Source organism: Thermobia domestica, chromosome 4 (assembly GCF_964235325.1).
Source record: "Thermobia domestica chromosome 4, izTheDome1.hap1.1, whole genome shotgun sequence".
Lineage (NCBI taxonomy): Eukaryota > Metazoa > Arthropoda > Insecta > Zygentoma > Lepismatidae > Thermobia > Thermobia domestica.
In genome coordinates, this window is record NC_137457.1 from 256,676,553 (window position 1) to 256,692,361 (window position 15,809).

The 15,809-nt window shown below is 32.0% G+C and overlaps 1 protein-coding gene and 1 long non-coding RNA gene across 2 annotated transcripts in view; one reads left to right on the forward strand and one right to left on the reverse strand.

Moving 5' to 3' along the window:
• LOC145684003 (uncharacterized) overlaps nt 1-13,934 on the forward strand; it is a 31,154-nt gene extending 17,220 nt beyond the window's left edge. Inside the window, exon 3 of the mRNA XM_081755791.1 lies at nt 13,590-13,934. Coding sequence (XP_081611917.1) covers nt 13,590-13,809 — 220 coding nt within the window. The 3' untranslated portion in view covers nt 13,810-13,934. The remainder of the gene's footprint in view (nt 1-13,589) is intronic.
• The window catches only part of LOC145684005 (uncharacterized), a 201,765-nt gene continuing 186,587 nt past the window's right edge, over nt 632-15,809 (reverse strand). Inside the window, exon 3 of the long non-coding RNA XR_014131225.1 lies at nt 632-12,337. This is a non-coding gene — a long non-coding RNA (uncharacterized LOC145684005). The remainder of the gene's footprint in view (nt 12,338-15,809) is intronic.

Consider the following 15,809-nt stretch of genomic DNA (forward strand, 5'->3'; position numbering starts at 1 on the left):
AAGTTAAAAGACTTCAACGATTCAACGACTTATACCTCTAGAAGCGAGGTGACCTTCATCGCCTCCGTGGCGAAGTCGGAAGAACATGTGCCTAATCATAAGGTTAGCGGTTCGCGCCTACCATGGGGTATTTTCTTTAGTGTTTTTCTAAACAAATCACGCATGTAGGCGATTTAACATATTTTGGGGGAGTAATTTTGTGGTTCAATGGCGTTTCGTCCCGTTTCTGCCGCTGGTGGTATAATTTTCAAAACGGAAGTGGGGTCATCGCGGATCGTCGCTGCGGGCCCGCTAATTTTTGGCGACATAGTTGCCTATCGGTGGTCCACCGACGCTTACGGCATGGGGTCCGTAAATGGGCGCCATCATTTGATTATTACATAGCATTGCATAATGATTATAATATAGATAAAAACAATAATTTCTTTATTTAGGAGCAAATATAAAAGAAAAAACATCAGTAGATCGATAAGTTAAAAATTGAGGAAATCTAGCGGAAAGTCCGTAATTTTTGCAACAGCCAGCAACTAATGAAACGGTATTTTAGGTTTTCCGGGGTAAAATAGGTGACTACCATCATTGCCCCAAACAATACCAAGAGTCACGAAACCGAGAAATCTCAGGTCGGAGATGTTTCAAAGAAAATTTATTTACCTCAGGTCTTTCAGGCGTACAGAGAACAGAACATAATAGAGCAAATGCAAATTATTATTAATAATTATTTATTAAAATAAAATAAAAACAAAACAAAATATTAAAAGAAAACGAAAAACAATAACTAATAATGGATGACTTAAATAAAACGAAACAGCATAGCAAAAAAGGATATAGCTCATTGTTTATAATTCAAAAGATCCTCTAAAGCAATATGATTAACAATATGTGTATGCCAAGTGGCACCTGTTCTAGTCTTTGTATCTTGAAATTTTGTAGGCCATGGCTCTGAAAAATCTTAAACTATTACTTGAGCCATGACAAGATTAATGTTGTCTAGGGGAAAGAAGTTACGATTATAACAACTTTGTCAATAACAAAGTCAAAGACATATTTACCTCATATAAGGTGACGTCCCACGAGGATAAAACCTCTGCTGCTGGTAGTTGGAGAGTGTCTTCTCGAATTTTGTAAATTTTTGTTATATATTTTTCGGATAGGGTGTTGGCCGGAACATACAGTCACACAATGTTAATTGACGTAAATGGTAAGAAAGGGGGAATCGAATAGTATGATTAGGCGGAGTTTATGATGATTCCTTTGACATGTTTATTCGTGATTGGTTATGAACTTGAGTAGGATGGCACAGCGACGTAGAGATAGGAAGAATTTCCGTTTTCCGGATTTCATTATTTTCCCTATTTTTCTTAATTTGATTATCCACTATCGATGATGACAAAATCTCTGCGGTTGCTACAACCACATTTTCCGTACAATGCGTTTCCCGTAGGAAACCACAACCATCAAAATTTAACTTAGTGGTTTATGCATTTCCAGGATAATATCTGCCATCCTGTTATTCTTGGAGCGTTGAAAAACTGGAATTTCAATTTTCAATTAGAATAATAATAAAATTGCAAGTCCAAAACCGACCAAGAGAAAACATGTCTCTGTTATAAGAAAAATAATGATTTAGTTAATCTAAAATTACCTATAAATTATCCAAATCCAAAAAATCCCTTGCACACTCCCCCACTAGAAAAATTTGGAAGTCCCTTTTCAAACAATATGGGCTCATAAGTATAGGCATGCAATTTATAATGTATAAATTGAATGCTCTTAGAAGATACTAGAACAGATTCACTTGGTAAGGGTGGGTTTTCATTTTACTACTTCCTATTCGTACCTCGTATATGAATTGTTAATAACAAACATTAATACTTCATAACAGAATAACGTATGTTTCAACATCGCAGTGTCCAAAATAAAATTGATATATATTTGAAATATCTATTGGCAAGAAAGTTATTTTTTTATGTTGAAGTTTAGCTCAAAGTTTATAAATCTTTTCTCATCGTACTCTTGTAAGACCCAAAATATTTAATTAAATGTCACCTTCCTTTTCAAGAATTTTTGTGCAGCTTACACATGTGTAAATATGTGTTGATACTTACTCCTTAAGGCAGTATACTATGAGCAATACAATACAATATATGTTATGATAGGTTATACCACATCACATTGATTCTTAATGTTTTTCTTCTTTTGTTTGAAAGCCATATTCATATAAGCACCTGACACATGAATACAGTAGAAAAGAATGGAAATGTTATCTCTGACAGAATACAGCACTGAAGGAGAATGAATACTCTACAAGATGCGAATATAAGTGATCAGAATAGCTACATTATGTTTAAGTAGGAACAACATAACATAATTAAAATAAAAATATCATTCATAATGTTGTATGTAATACCATGGAATTAATTTAATACCCAAACGGTCTTTCTGCTATAACTACATGGTTGTCTAAATTTACAGTAATATACTTTTTATAAAACAATTACAAATTTAATTAATTCCAACCAATATAGTAAGTACAACGAAACTAATTAGATTAGTAAAAGAAACATACAATTAATAGTAAGATTGAGATAAATTCTTTTAGTCTCTACAATCGTACTCCTATTTGAATTTTACTGGCGCCTTACATTTTGCACACACCAGAGACAAATCAATAATTAATATGAGAGACGGACTACCTGTTTATTAACACACTTAAGAAGTTACCTTAAACCTATTTAGTTTATATGAGGATTCCTTAAATTTAATATTTTACTTCCCGATACTGAACTCATTAACATTAATGCCAAAAAGTATTCTCTTTACAGCTTTTTTGAACTTATTCTGAATTAATTATTTAATAATGAAATAATTATCCTCACATAAACGAGTTTAGTTAGTTCGTAAGCGAATTCGGATGGTTATTTATCATGTAGTGATATTCATCAAATTAATTTTGAACTTGCATTTTTCTAGTTATGACCATTCAAATTACCTAACACAGAGATATTTTTAAAGATCATGTCATACTAAGTTTGATCCGCACACAATCTATGTTGGAACAGAAATGGCCAACGTTGATTAAATTATGATTATATCCGATTTCCTTACGAATACGAAACATGAGATATGCTAGTATCAGTTATTTATTGTTTACAGATACACCTCCTGGTATCCCATCTTATTATTTACTTATTCATCAACACTACATTCGATTTCAGTTACTGAAAGGACAATATTTCAACTTTACATAAATTAATTACTAGACCAAATTGTATTCATGGATTATTTTCCTTTCATTCAATAATTGTTATACACATTATATACATTTATTTTTAACGGTACTGATGCCAGCATATTTAGTTACTTTTTAATAACCTAACCATTATATATATCATTTAGTATTTATGCTTTCCTAAATTATTATTTCATTAAGTCATGACCTCCAAAGTTCGATTTCAATCTTAATATTGTAAGACACTATTTCAGGAATGATATGTTTTGCGATGTTTCTTAATACAAAATCACATTTGAAACTACCTTTTTGTTTTGTAATTGATAAAACCAAATTTCTTTATTTTCCTTTTTGGAATATACTCAGTTAATCCAAATTAATTTAAACAATTGAGCTGAAGGCTCTCCTCGCAAGCATTAGAATGAAATCAGCTTACAATACCTTACGCGAGATGCATACTATTCGAAGCAAAATATAGTTACACTTATAGCGTAAATTTAATTTTGTATAATTAATTTTTTATAGATATACAAATTATATTCATTAGTCTAACCAATACAAAATTACACAAGAGCTTATTTCTGTACCTCAAATGATAGACTGTAATGTGCAATAGATAGTGAACTTAATAAATATTCATTTTACATCATGCAACATATTTTCAAGTAGATTACTGCAATCTTTCTCTAGAAGATATTTTTTCCTGTTCAGTTTAACATTTTTAAGTAATTTGTTCACATACTTGCAACATACATAATAATTTAGCTTTAATGTTTGGTTCCTGAATTGCAATGGATAAAAGTCCATATCGAGTCATCGCGTCATCAACATCGAAAGTTTACATCAAGCCATCGACAAGAACTAGGTTCGATTCCCAATAAGATATTTTTAGCTGAAAAACAAAAAGATTTTAGTAACGAATACTTCATTATAGCAATCTATAGACATTAGCTTAGTAGATAATGTTATCAAGACTCAGAATAGGAAGGTCAATGCTACTTCCGTAGCTTTGCAGTTGAGATATTTCCGTTCTTAACAGTCAGAGTGTATTACTTTGTGAGCATAGTGTGTGTGAAATGAATTCGAAAACAAGAAACAAAATGTGTCCAAAATTTCTACATGCTTGTGAGCGTAGGCGAATATTTTCGTATTTGTGTATGCGTAACAGGTGTATTCCTGTAAATTAACATTAGAAGTGATATAAGTTCTGCCCAAATTAAGACAAGCAAAGTAAAATAATAATCATTTTGCGATCTCTAAAGGTAAGTACGTATTGTCGTTTTTAACTGACAGTTTTTTTAAATCTCTATAGTCTTTTTTTATGTAGCATTGTGATGACCTTCGTATTTTGAGAATGATTGGCTATTAAAATCAATTAAATTCCAAGATATTTTATTTTTATTTGTACATTCGTTATTGTTCTTTAAGCAACAAACTAGGGCAAATCAAGATAGCAAATTCCACTACTTTTTATCAATGAAGTTTAACAAAATATTGAAAATTTAATATTATAATCAATAAGTGAATTTTAATTTAATTTCATTAATTGAAATGAAGCAAAATCAACAAAATTTAATGTTAATTCTTAGTCATTTCAAATAATTCGATATGCAATTGACATTTATTCCATATTCTTTTTACTGAAATTACCTTTTTAAAATCATAATTTGATAGCCAATCATTGTAATGAAAATGTATATTCAATAAAATATCTATTCTAAAATACATAGGAGTATGTCTCTTCAATTGTGTCATATAGGCGTAGTACTCATATGGTTGAATTTTTAATAGCATTGGGATTGTCTCCAAAACTTTATTCTTAAATTAAAATCAGTACCACCTAAACATAGGGGTTGCATATCATATTTTACACACAAAAAATGCTTTCGTACAACTATCTGTAAATTCCACATTTATGCAATGGCAGGGAAGAGTTTTATTCTTGTTTTCCTTATAACACAATTGAATCGACTAACTCAAGAAAATGAAAATAAATTGAAATCATCTTTGCTGTAAGAGAAAACATTTTAACCAGTCGTTAATAGATCTCCAGTTGTTACCCTCTCTTCTTATGTATGGACTGTATGCATTCTTATGGGCTGACTTATCCATGCACATCCATGTAACAATACAGTTTTCGGTTATATATACATCCTGAAAGATAGTGGAGGTTAGTTCATGTGTTCACATTTCTTCAACTGATTTTCAAATTTTCTTCTCACAACCTAATATATTAAACCACAATTCAGCATAAATACTATGGTATATATATATATGAGTTAACACATTCAATAATTATATAATGTTTATTAGGCTTTCTCCTTTTAAATATGATGGGCGTATTTTTTTAGGGTTATCCTTTCATTCCACAATATTTTCATTCTACATGATATATTGCGACTTAATTCAGCCATAGGACAAATGACATGCAGTCGACTTTATTTATTGCAGCCAGCTCTTGGACTATATTTTTTTAATCTCTCACTGATCTATAGTCAGCATAACAATTATCTGATCTTTCACAAGACGCGAAGCTCGGTTTTTAACCGGAAACGTTTACGTTGCTTTCTTTAATTTTTCCTCTATCTGTCTATACAGATTAAATACAGTATAAGCATGAATATGTGTACTCTATAGGTCTTCCAAACGTCCATTTATATAAGATTTTCTTATTTGGCTATTCTTGTACTAGCCCAAGGTACCCGTTGATTCAATTGATGCCTACTGTGATCGTTATTGAAGTAATAATTGATTATATTCGTATCCCACGTTCACTATTATGCGCTATACTACAATGAAAATCCAATAAACGCTTGCCATGTTGCTTATGGTGTATATTTAGTATGTATAACGCTGTACACTAAAACAATCAATTATTCTGAATTAACTACCTTTCAAGTTCAATGATGATCCCTTACAAATTATTTGCCCAGCTTTCCATAGGGGTATTCCCTCGGTACTACCCATTATATAATCATTATACTATTAATTTTAATTTTTACTCTTAATCCTAATTTTAGTTCATTAAGAAACTATTCTAAGGTTAATGTTAATAAATATTCTGTTAATCTATCCCAATTTTTTGGTGTTTGCATGCTCTATACATTTTTTCAATAAAAGGGTAATAGTGGCGTACCGTAGCTATTTGGGATAGCTAGCTTCCACTTCTTATATAAGTATCTATTGCTTATTCTATAGTCACCCCATAATCTTTAATTTATTAGATATTCGAGGAAAGAATTATTTCAGCTAAATTGGTTAATGTTTGCTTTGAAAAGGAAAAGAAAAAGAAAGGGAAAGGGGAGATACTATCACATTCTATATAACTATTCATCTCCTTTGTAATACTATAAGATGATTCTATCCGTTCGCTCTCAACTTACAAATATACTAGATTCCTTCCCAGCGTAGTGGAAGTGAATCACTACTCCGTCATACCCAATAGTGTGTACCACCCTTAACCATCTATAATGAATAATAGATTTATAATGATAATATACTCTTCCAAAGTCAACGTTTGTGTGACGGGACAATTGTAAAAGAGTAAAATTGTAAATTCTGCTTGTTATTGATTAATAGTTATCAATGATATTTTTCGTAAATTAAAGTTTAAAAAACTGCTGATGGACATCTTTTAGTGCATAAGTGTACATACTAAGGAATAGTTTATTGAGCACGAGTGTACATTCTAATTCTCACACTCGGTTAAACAGTTTAGTTTACCTAACGAAATATTTTAGAGCAAGAAAAATAAGGAAAAGATTTTTCAGATTGTCTAACGGAAGAGCTACAATGACACATCATCTGGAGGTAGTGGCAACCCGAATTCCGGAAGTAAGATAAAAGAAAGATTATTTTGACGTGATGTAATCCTAATCAGCAAACAACGTTCTTTAATAGTTACATAAACTTTTTGTTGAGGTTTATTTTTCTTTCTCGTGTATCTAATATTTAAAAGAAGTACTTCTAGCAAACAATTAAAAAGGAGTAAGAAATGTTATTAAATCGAGAATGTAATGATTTTTCTACATTAAGTGGAATTACATAAAACACTATGTTAAAAGAACTCGAATAAAAATAAAACTATCAGTAACGTCAAGAATATAAAAAATGAGATTTTCTGACTAGATGGACTGGAATTCGAATCCAGCTCACTACATACGTTTTCACATTTTTTTCTTTAGAACAATAATGCCTACCGATGGCACGGCAATATGCGACTGTAGAAACATAATTTAACTATTTACTGCACAAGTTGGGATTTACTCATTATAACCCTTTATGATATATTTATTTCATATCAGCCTTCCATACATTAACTAATTAATTTCAGAAATTAACACATAAACACTTTTATTGTTAGAATAGGATGGGAGGATTGTTGTTCATTACAATGTATCATAAAGTACAAATAATTCTAGATTAATTTAGATTGTTTTATAGAAAAGCTACAATTCTTCCTTGCCCACCTTATGAATTTCCTTTTAATTTTACTGCGACAAATTAATAACTCTATCGTCCCAGATGTGAGGATTTTATAGTGTAGCCATCTTCGACCTACTGTCATGACTACCCGAGCACAATATGTAATATAGACTACAAAATGGTTCTGTTACGTAAGGGCATCCCACGAGACCTGGGCTCGGTAATTACCCTTAATTTATTTCTATATATTTATTGCGAAATTCTCTCAAGATAGTAAAATTCCTAGATTAGCCATTATATGATCTTTCTGTGGAACTCTCGGTTAGTGTTACCTACGTATCTGTATCGTATTTCTTTCGTTTATCCATCCTCCATACAGCTCTAGGGAAAATTTAGCTCTCAAAAACAATATAGTATCATGTGCGATACCTGAACACGACATTTTAGGTCGGAATAATAATTTGACAGTCTAAAAGTCCCTATAGTGGCCTGGAAAATGGCTTCCGTATTGGAACTGCGCTCGACACTTATGACCAATGAGAATCCAGTTCATCTACGTCAAAATAGAAGGAGGACGAATTACGTGCCCCTCTACACAGATATAATCTCAGTTCGTTATTGAGCCAGTATTTTCCCGTTTCATCCTCATATCCGACGAAGCAAAGGAACCAGATTCTAGCAAGGTACCCACTTTATTCGTATGAAGGAAATCTTAACAAATTTTCTTATAAAGGTTAATTACCCTAGTCTATATACAAGTATAACGGTAATAAAATACAAAGCATGAAGCATATAACATTTTCTTCCCATATTCCAGTTAAGAGGGAAAATCAGATGGTTTTCTTTTTAGTGGCGGCCCCCGATTATCACCACTTTTATATCCACTTCTTTTTCTCAACCGTGCCTCAACTGTCTTTATTAGGGAAATAAGGCAAAAGCTAACTATTCTAAGCATAAATAAAATGTAACTATATGAATAACATATTTACATTTTTTTTAGATTTCTTCTATCCCAACCAGTATACTAATATATTCCCTTTTTATAGCTTAGAAGGTTTTGCCGGAAGGTTTTAATGACGTGCACGTACATGAATATAGTAACCCATTCCAACATGTAGCCAACAATCTTGCTATTCAAAGGAATATATTGATCCTCTCATTCAATAAAGTTGACTTTACTTCCTACAGTGGGTAAAGACGTAATACTCTCTACTTCGTGACTAAATATTCTCTTTTCTAGAATTCGTATCTTGAGACAATCTCCAAAAATATATGTTTTTGCGAATGCTGTTCCCACCTAAGGCTTAAGCATGAAACCTTAATTATACGTCTTTATGCCTTTTGCACAAGACGACCTCATATATATCTCTCAGTATCTATAAAATCTACTAACAACACACTCCTATTCAAAGGCATAGCAAGTAGAGATTGCGTCGTTTCTATGTTTGCAACAATATTTTACGTTTATTTTCTCCTATCCAGTGAAGATGTCGCATGAGATTCAAGTGCCCTAACCACTAGCGAGCAACATGCACATTTAATGTATTTACTTGCAGTATTGTTTCAACTTGCTTCACACCTCCTAAGCAAATATTTTCTACTTAAGGGATTGCTAGGGATAAAACACAGGCTACCGATAATTCGATAGTGGAGTTTCTACGATTTTCATTAATAGTTTCCCGTTCTCCGCTCGGGATACCTTATCTTCCATTAACTTACGAAACATATTAGTAATATTACTGAGTCATATTGACTACTTACTATACCCAATTCTCAGTAAAAGAATGGATTAATCATAATTCCATATATGTGTTTAGTGCAAAGAGACTGTGGCCCTCAATCTTATTTGCCACCTATAGGTATATCTGTCCATTTTCCATAATATATCCCATATGAAGGGATCATAGGTGTTTTCTAGTTCTTCAATGAGCGCTCTCTTATATTATAAGGTGCTAAAATTCTCTAAACTTTATTACAATATGCATCTCTCTAACAAGTAGAATATAATATTTTCATTTAAAACTACCAACACTTATCTCTTAGTTTCTTCACTGGATTCACTTTATATACTTCTTTTCCTAATAATTATCAGAAAATTGAAATAAAATTGAACATAACGTTTCTCAGAACAATCCTCCTATCTTTCCTACTTCTTACGCAATAAGTTGTCTAATTTTCATCTTCTCTTTTAAATAACATTAGAATAGCTTCGTTCTAGTCGGTTATTCAGGCGAAAAATTCTCTCTTTCGTTACACGATCAAATTCAAACTTTAAGGAACAAGGCTTCTTTCAGCCACTTTCTTCTCTCTTTAATTAATTAATTAATTAATTAATTAATTAATTTCCTAGAGCGATTACAAGAAGCAAAAACACTTCATTGACTCAATCTGGTTTAGAGTGTGGTAAAAATGCGATTTCTCCGAAGATAAAAATAGCATCACCTTTCTGTTAATAACATACTATCTCTAATTACTATTTCATCCTGAATAACCATCAACTCTACTGTTATCTTATAACTAACGGAAAAAGGGAAAAAAACGAATAAGAGCTAATACATTAGTTAGTATACCTATTTCTACTGGAGCTAAGAGCTGCTGACTTGAGAATCCGAGAGCACAAGTAGTACGTATTTTATTCTAATTCAGTTATCAAAATCTGCATTAAAAAGCAATATTCTCTTAACTAACGCAACTCACTAACTACTGCTGTTGCTATAAATAAAACTTCATGGGACTCAATGTGTAAAATACTCGAGTGTTACTTTTAACTTTTTTTTAGCTTAACAATATTTAGTCTATCCAGCTTAATAGCAATACTAATTCAAATGTAAAATTAGAACATAATCAACGGTCTTATTGCTAATATATTAAATACAATAAATCATACAATTAATAGTTGCTATAGTCGTTAGTTTGTTATGCTCTTCTTGAAGAAAATAGGAGAAAAAAACAGGTGTCCTACTCTCATAACAGATTAATTTTGAGACCATGGTAACTACATACCGCAATATAGACATTAGCTCTGTTCTGCTACAATTCAGTCTCATACGATAGAACATGATTAGGTCATGAAAGAGACCTAAAATGCCTTAAATATCCCGGACGAGCCCTCATTTGAAACGGTATTTTAGGTTGTCCGGGGTAAAATAGGTGACTACCATCATTGCCCCAAACAATACCAAGAGTCACGAAACCGAGAAATCTCAGGTCGGAGATGTTTCAAAGAAAATTTATTTACCTCAGGTCTTTCAGGCGTACAGAGAACAGAACATAATAGAGCAAATGCAAATTATTATTAATAATTATTTATTAAAATAAAATAAAAACAAAACAAAATATTAAAAGAAAACGAAAAACAATAACTAATAATGGATGACTTAAATAAAACGAAACAGCATAGCAAAAAAGGATATAGCTCATTGTTTATAATTCAAAAGATCCTCTAAAGCAATATGATTAACAATATGTGTATGCCAAGTGGCACCTGTTCTAGTCTTTGTATCTTGAAATTTTGTAGGCCATGGCTCTGAAAAATCTTAAACTATTACTTGAGCCATGACAAGATTAATGTTGTCTAGGGGAAAGAAGTTACGATTATAACAACTTTGTCAATAACAAAGTCAAAGACATATTTACCTCATATAAGGTGACGTCCCACGAGGATAAAACCTCTGCTGCTGGTAGTTGGAGAGTGTCTTCTCGAATTTTGTAAATTTTTGTTATATATTTTTCGGATAGGGTGTTGGCCGGAACATACAGTCACACAATGTTAATTGACGTAAATGGTAAGAAAGGGGGAATCGAATAGTATGATTAGGCGGAGTTTATGATGATTCCTTTGACATGTTTATTCGTGATTGGTTATGAACTTGAGTATCAGAACTTGAGTAGGATGGCACAGCGACGTAGAGATAGGAAGAATATCCGTTTTCCGGATTTCATTATTTTCCCTATTTTTCTTAATTTGATTATCCACTATCGATGATGACAAAATCTCTGCGGTTGCTACAACCACATTTTCCGTACAATGCGTTTCCCGTAGGAAACCACAACCATCAAAATTTAACTTAGTGGTTTATGCATTTCCAGGATAATATCTGCCATCCTTTTATTCTTGGAGCGTTGAAAAACTGGAATTTCAATTTTCAATTAGAATAATAATAAAATTGCAAGTCCAAAACCGACCAAGAGAAAACATGTCTCTGTTATAAGAAAAATAATGATTTAGTTAATCTAAAATTACCTATAAATTATCCAAATCCAAAAAATCCCTTGCACTAACTTCAAAGAAAACTGTCTTGAAATGAAAAAAAAAGAAAAGTGTCACTCTTTCTATTTAGCTTGTTCCTTATTTTAGCAAAAAATTAATTGGAATTTTAACTTATGTATTGAGCGATGTATTTGTAAACACTAGAAATTTGTAAACATATCAAAGTTGTAGATTTGAAAAATCTTGTACATCTAGTAACACTGTCTCTACTACCTTATATGGGTATTTTCAGTTTAACGAAAACATGTACTTGCCTGGTTTTTAAGTAGTTTGGTTTACTAAAATTCCTGTACATATCTACCCGGGACACAAAAATCTCAATAACCACTTGATGCACCACCATTAATTTTGGCCAAGATGTAGAGGATTAAGAATAAGGGATACAGTTCGTTCATGGAGATGATTCATACCTGGAAGTGGTAGAAATCAACCATTTTAAGTTTTAAGAGCCTGTCATACTAAATATAATACAAAATTTAACATTTTTCTTTTGCTTGTTTTCATAAGTGAAAGGATATAATGAAATATAACTTACCACAATCATATATAATGTTATTCTACTACAGAAACTATGAACCTGAAAATTTTTCAGCGTTGCCATCCATAGAAATTACAGTGTTGTCAAAATAACATTCCCCTAAAATTTAAGTTAAGGCAGCGACTAGAGGAACGAACTCAACTGCATTTGGTTACGTATCATGTTGTTCTGGTTTCCTGTGAACTACTTTTTATATAACATTATTATTTAGTTTTAATAACTGTATGTTAAAACTATTTTGTTTATTAGAAATTAAATACAACTATTATTTTAAAAGTAGTTCACAGCAAACCAAAATATGACACGTAATCAAATGCAGTTGAGTTCGTTCCTCTAGTCGCTGACTTAACTTAGATTTTAGGGGAATTGTTATTCTGGTAACACTGTAATTTTTATGGATAGCAACACTGGAATTCTTCAAGTTCATATTTTCTGTTGTAGAATAACATTATCTATGATTGCGGTAAGTTGCATTTCATTATCTCCTTTCACTTATGAATAAACAAGCAAAAGAAAAATGGTAAATATTATTTTTAGTAAGGCAGGCTCTTAATGTTGATTACTACAGAGCAAAAACGGTAATAGCAAGTAGTGGTTTCTTGCAGTCGTTTAAGCATCCCAATAATACATTTCAACCGTATTTTTAACACTAGTGAAACCAGGAATGACAGAATTCCACTAAAACTTTCCCAGTTTCAATATTGATGTACATAGAGCAGAAATGGTAAGAGATAACCGAGAATTTCATTTTTTTTAATCTATTAAGAATATGTACTGTCTTCTTTCTTAACACTTTGTCTAAACCGGAAGTGGCAGTGGAGTGGTAGACATTAACCACTTCCAGTTTTAACTTTGATTACTATAGCGAGAAGCAGTTTTCTGCACTTAATTAAGCGTTTCAAGAATATATTCCATTTTCACTCTAATCTGTCTACTAAAACCGGAAGTGGTATAGCTAAATCTACTACTACTTAAAGTTTCAATATTAATTGATAAAATATCTCATCATACAAACAAAACTCGTTCACGTGGTGTATGCGTGACGTTATTACTTGTTTTTTCTAAATCTTAATTTCATTATCACATTCAAAATATAAATTATATGCTTTTGTTTTTATTTACAGTCCCTCGATATGTGCTAAGAGATATTTCAACGCTAGTAAGAAATACGAACAACATTTTAATGCCATGATTGATGAAATGATAAAACTTCAGGATTCAGCAATAAGTTCTATTAGATTGGAGTTATCATTTTGTAGTGGGTATAGAGTATTGCCAAAGGTGAAAGACCCACTCACATTTAACGAACGCCGAAGACTTCAACAAATATTAAATGATAGGTGATAAAAGGAATAAAGTATATTCAAATCCAGTGCATGTTTTATTATTACAATTAAACGCCTGGATAACAAACACCGGACATATGGTCCGTAAATGAGAACTGTCCGTTGTAGTGAGATTATTTATACACTATCTCGTGTGGAAATTGTATGCAGTTTACACTAAATACATTAGATTTTACCTGTAAATATAGCCTATTGTACTAAAATTAAAGGTAATTCAATACGAACTTACTACATTTTTGTTGATCTACTCAAGATTTATCGTGGACAGAGAAAATAGGAATTTCAAGAAGGGAATGTATAAAAAATAATGCAAAATCTTTTTTGCTTGTTTTTCATAAGTGAAAGGAGATAATGAAATGCAACTTACCATAATCATAGATAATGCTATTTTACAACAGAAAATATGAACCTGAAGAACTTTCAGTGTTGCCAGAATAACATTTTCGGGCATTATTATTATTATTATTATTATTATTATTATTATTATTATTATTATTATTATTATTATTATTATTATTATTATTATTATTATTATTATTATTGACGACCATATCACCCAATCGTTTCATGAATTCAATCTGTCTTATATAAGTTACTTTGACATAAAATAGCATTTGATCCCTTTCTTCTTTCCCGTACATGAGGCTGTATTTGTTTGTGCTAGCTACTCGCATAAAAATACCATTTTGGGAGTTTTAAACGAATCTTGCAAGAAAACAAACCCAAGTGTTGTTTCAAGGTCTATAGTATATTTGCAAGGTTCCCTTCCTCTTTGTCAGCAAAGATGAAGAGGAAGATTTGATGCTTATGCTTACCATTGAAAGTCGGAGCACCGGGCATCAATATACCAATAATGCGTCTCTTCTTTCGCCGACATGAAAAGAAACAATTGAGGTACTAACAAAAGCACAAGTGGACCAGATTTTCCCCTCTTTCCCCGTGTATCACATTACAGAAGGAAGAAATGTTTATTGCTCTTGCGGTCAACATATGTTTGAAAGTTTGGATCCTATAGCCTCCCCAACCAAAGGCAAGAATGAATCTATAGTAGTCTGTGTTGTCATCTATAGTAGCTAATAAAGGAACAGAACTTGAAACCTTGATCTCAGGAGAACACTGGAAACCTACACTATCACAAAAATAGAATGGTTGTTGACAAGGAATAAAGGTAATGGTGAAAATTACAAGTATAGAGGAAATTCAAGTTACTATACATTCGCACTTGTGGGGTCAATGCCATATTTGTTTTTCGTTTGCGGCTGTCGCCATGACAGATCCGTTTGGGACATCAAGTTTTATTGCTCGTTGGGTGTAGGAAAACATAGATGCTTTCCTCTATCGGTCTTAGTCACATAGGGGCCGGCGTTAAATTGACAACAATACACCACTTCGGTTAATTTGGATTTTCAAACAATCGAAGAGTTATATAGGTTCCATTTGGCTTTAAACAAAAAGAAAAGAAATAGGCAGGGCCAGGACTTTAGAGTTGTTCACAGCAAGTTAGATGTGGATGAGCCCTCTAGTGTTCTCTCATGTTGAGTTGAGCAAGAAATGTCGATGAATGTTCACATGTATCTCGCCTTTCCAACTAAAACGTAAGTAATGTTTTTCTTTTAAAAAAGACAACTTTAGTTTGTTGTATATACGTACTTTTTGTACATGCACTCTCTTGCGATTCGCTGGCATATACTACCATAGGCCCAAGTCTCGTCACTTATTACGACGCTTTCCAAGAAGCTATCGTCTTCTTTCATAGCTATCGTCTTTTAGAAGCTATCGATAGAAAGATTTACACACGTGTTCGTTTTTCTTCATTTGTTACAACGAATTTCAACTTCGACACGATGCATGTTAAGTTTTTTTAAATTCAGATAACATTACAAGACAATTTGCTGATGTCTACTTCTTCAGCTCCTTCGCAAATGGTCAAATTATATTTCCGTGCCTCATATCGCAATTTCTGAACTTGAAGATGTTAATGAATGTCCAGCCCCATCA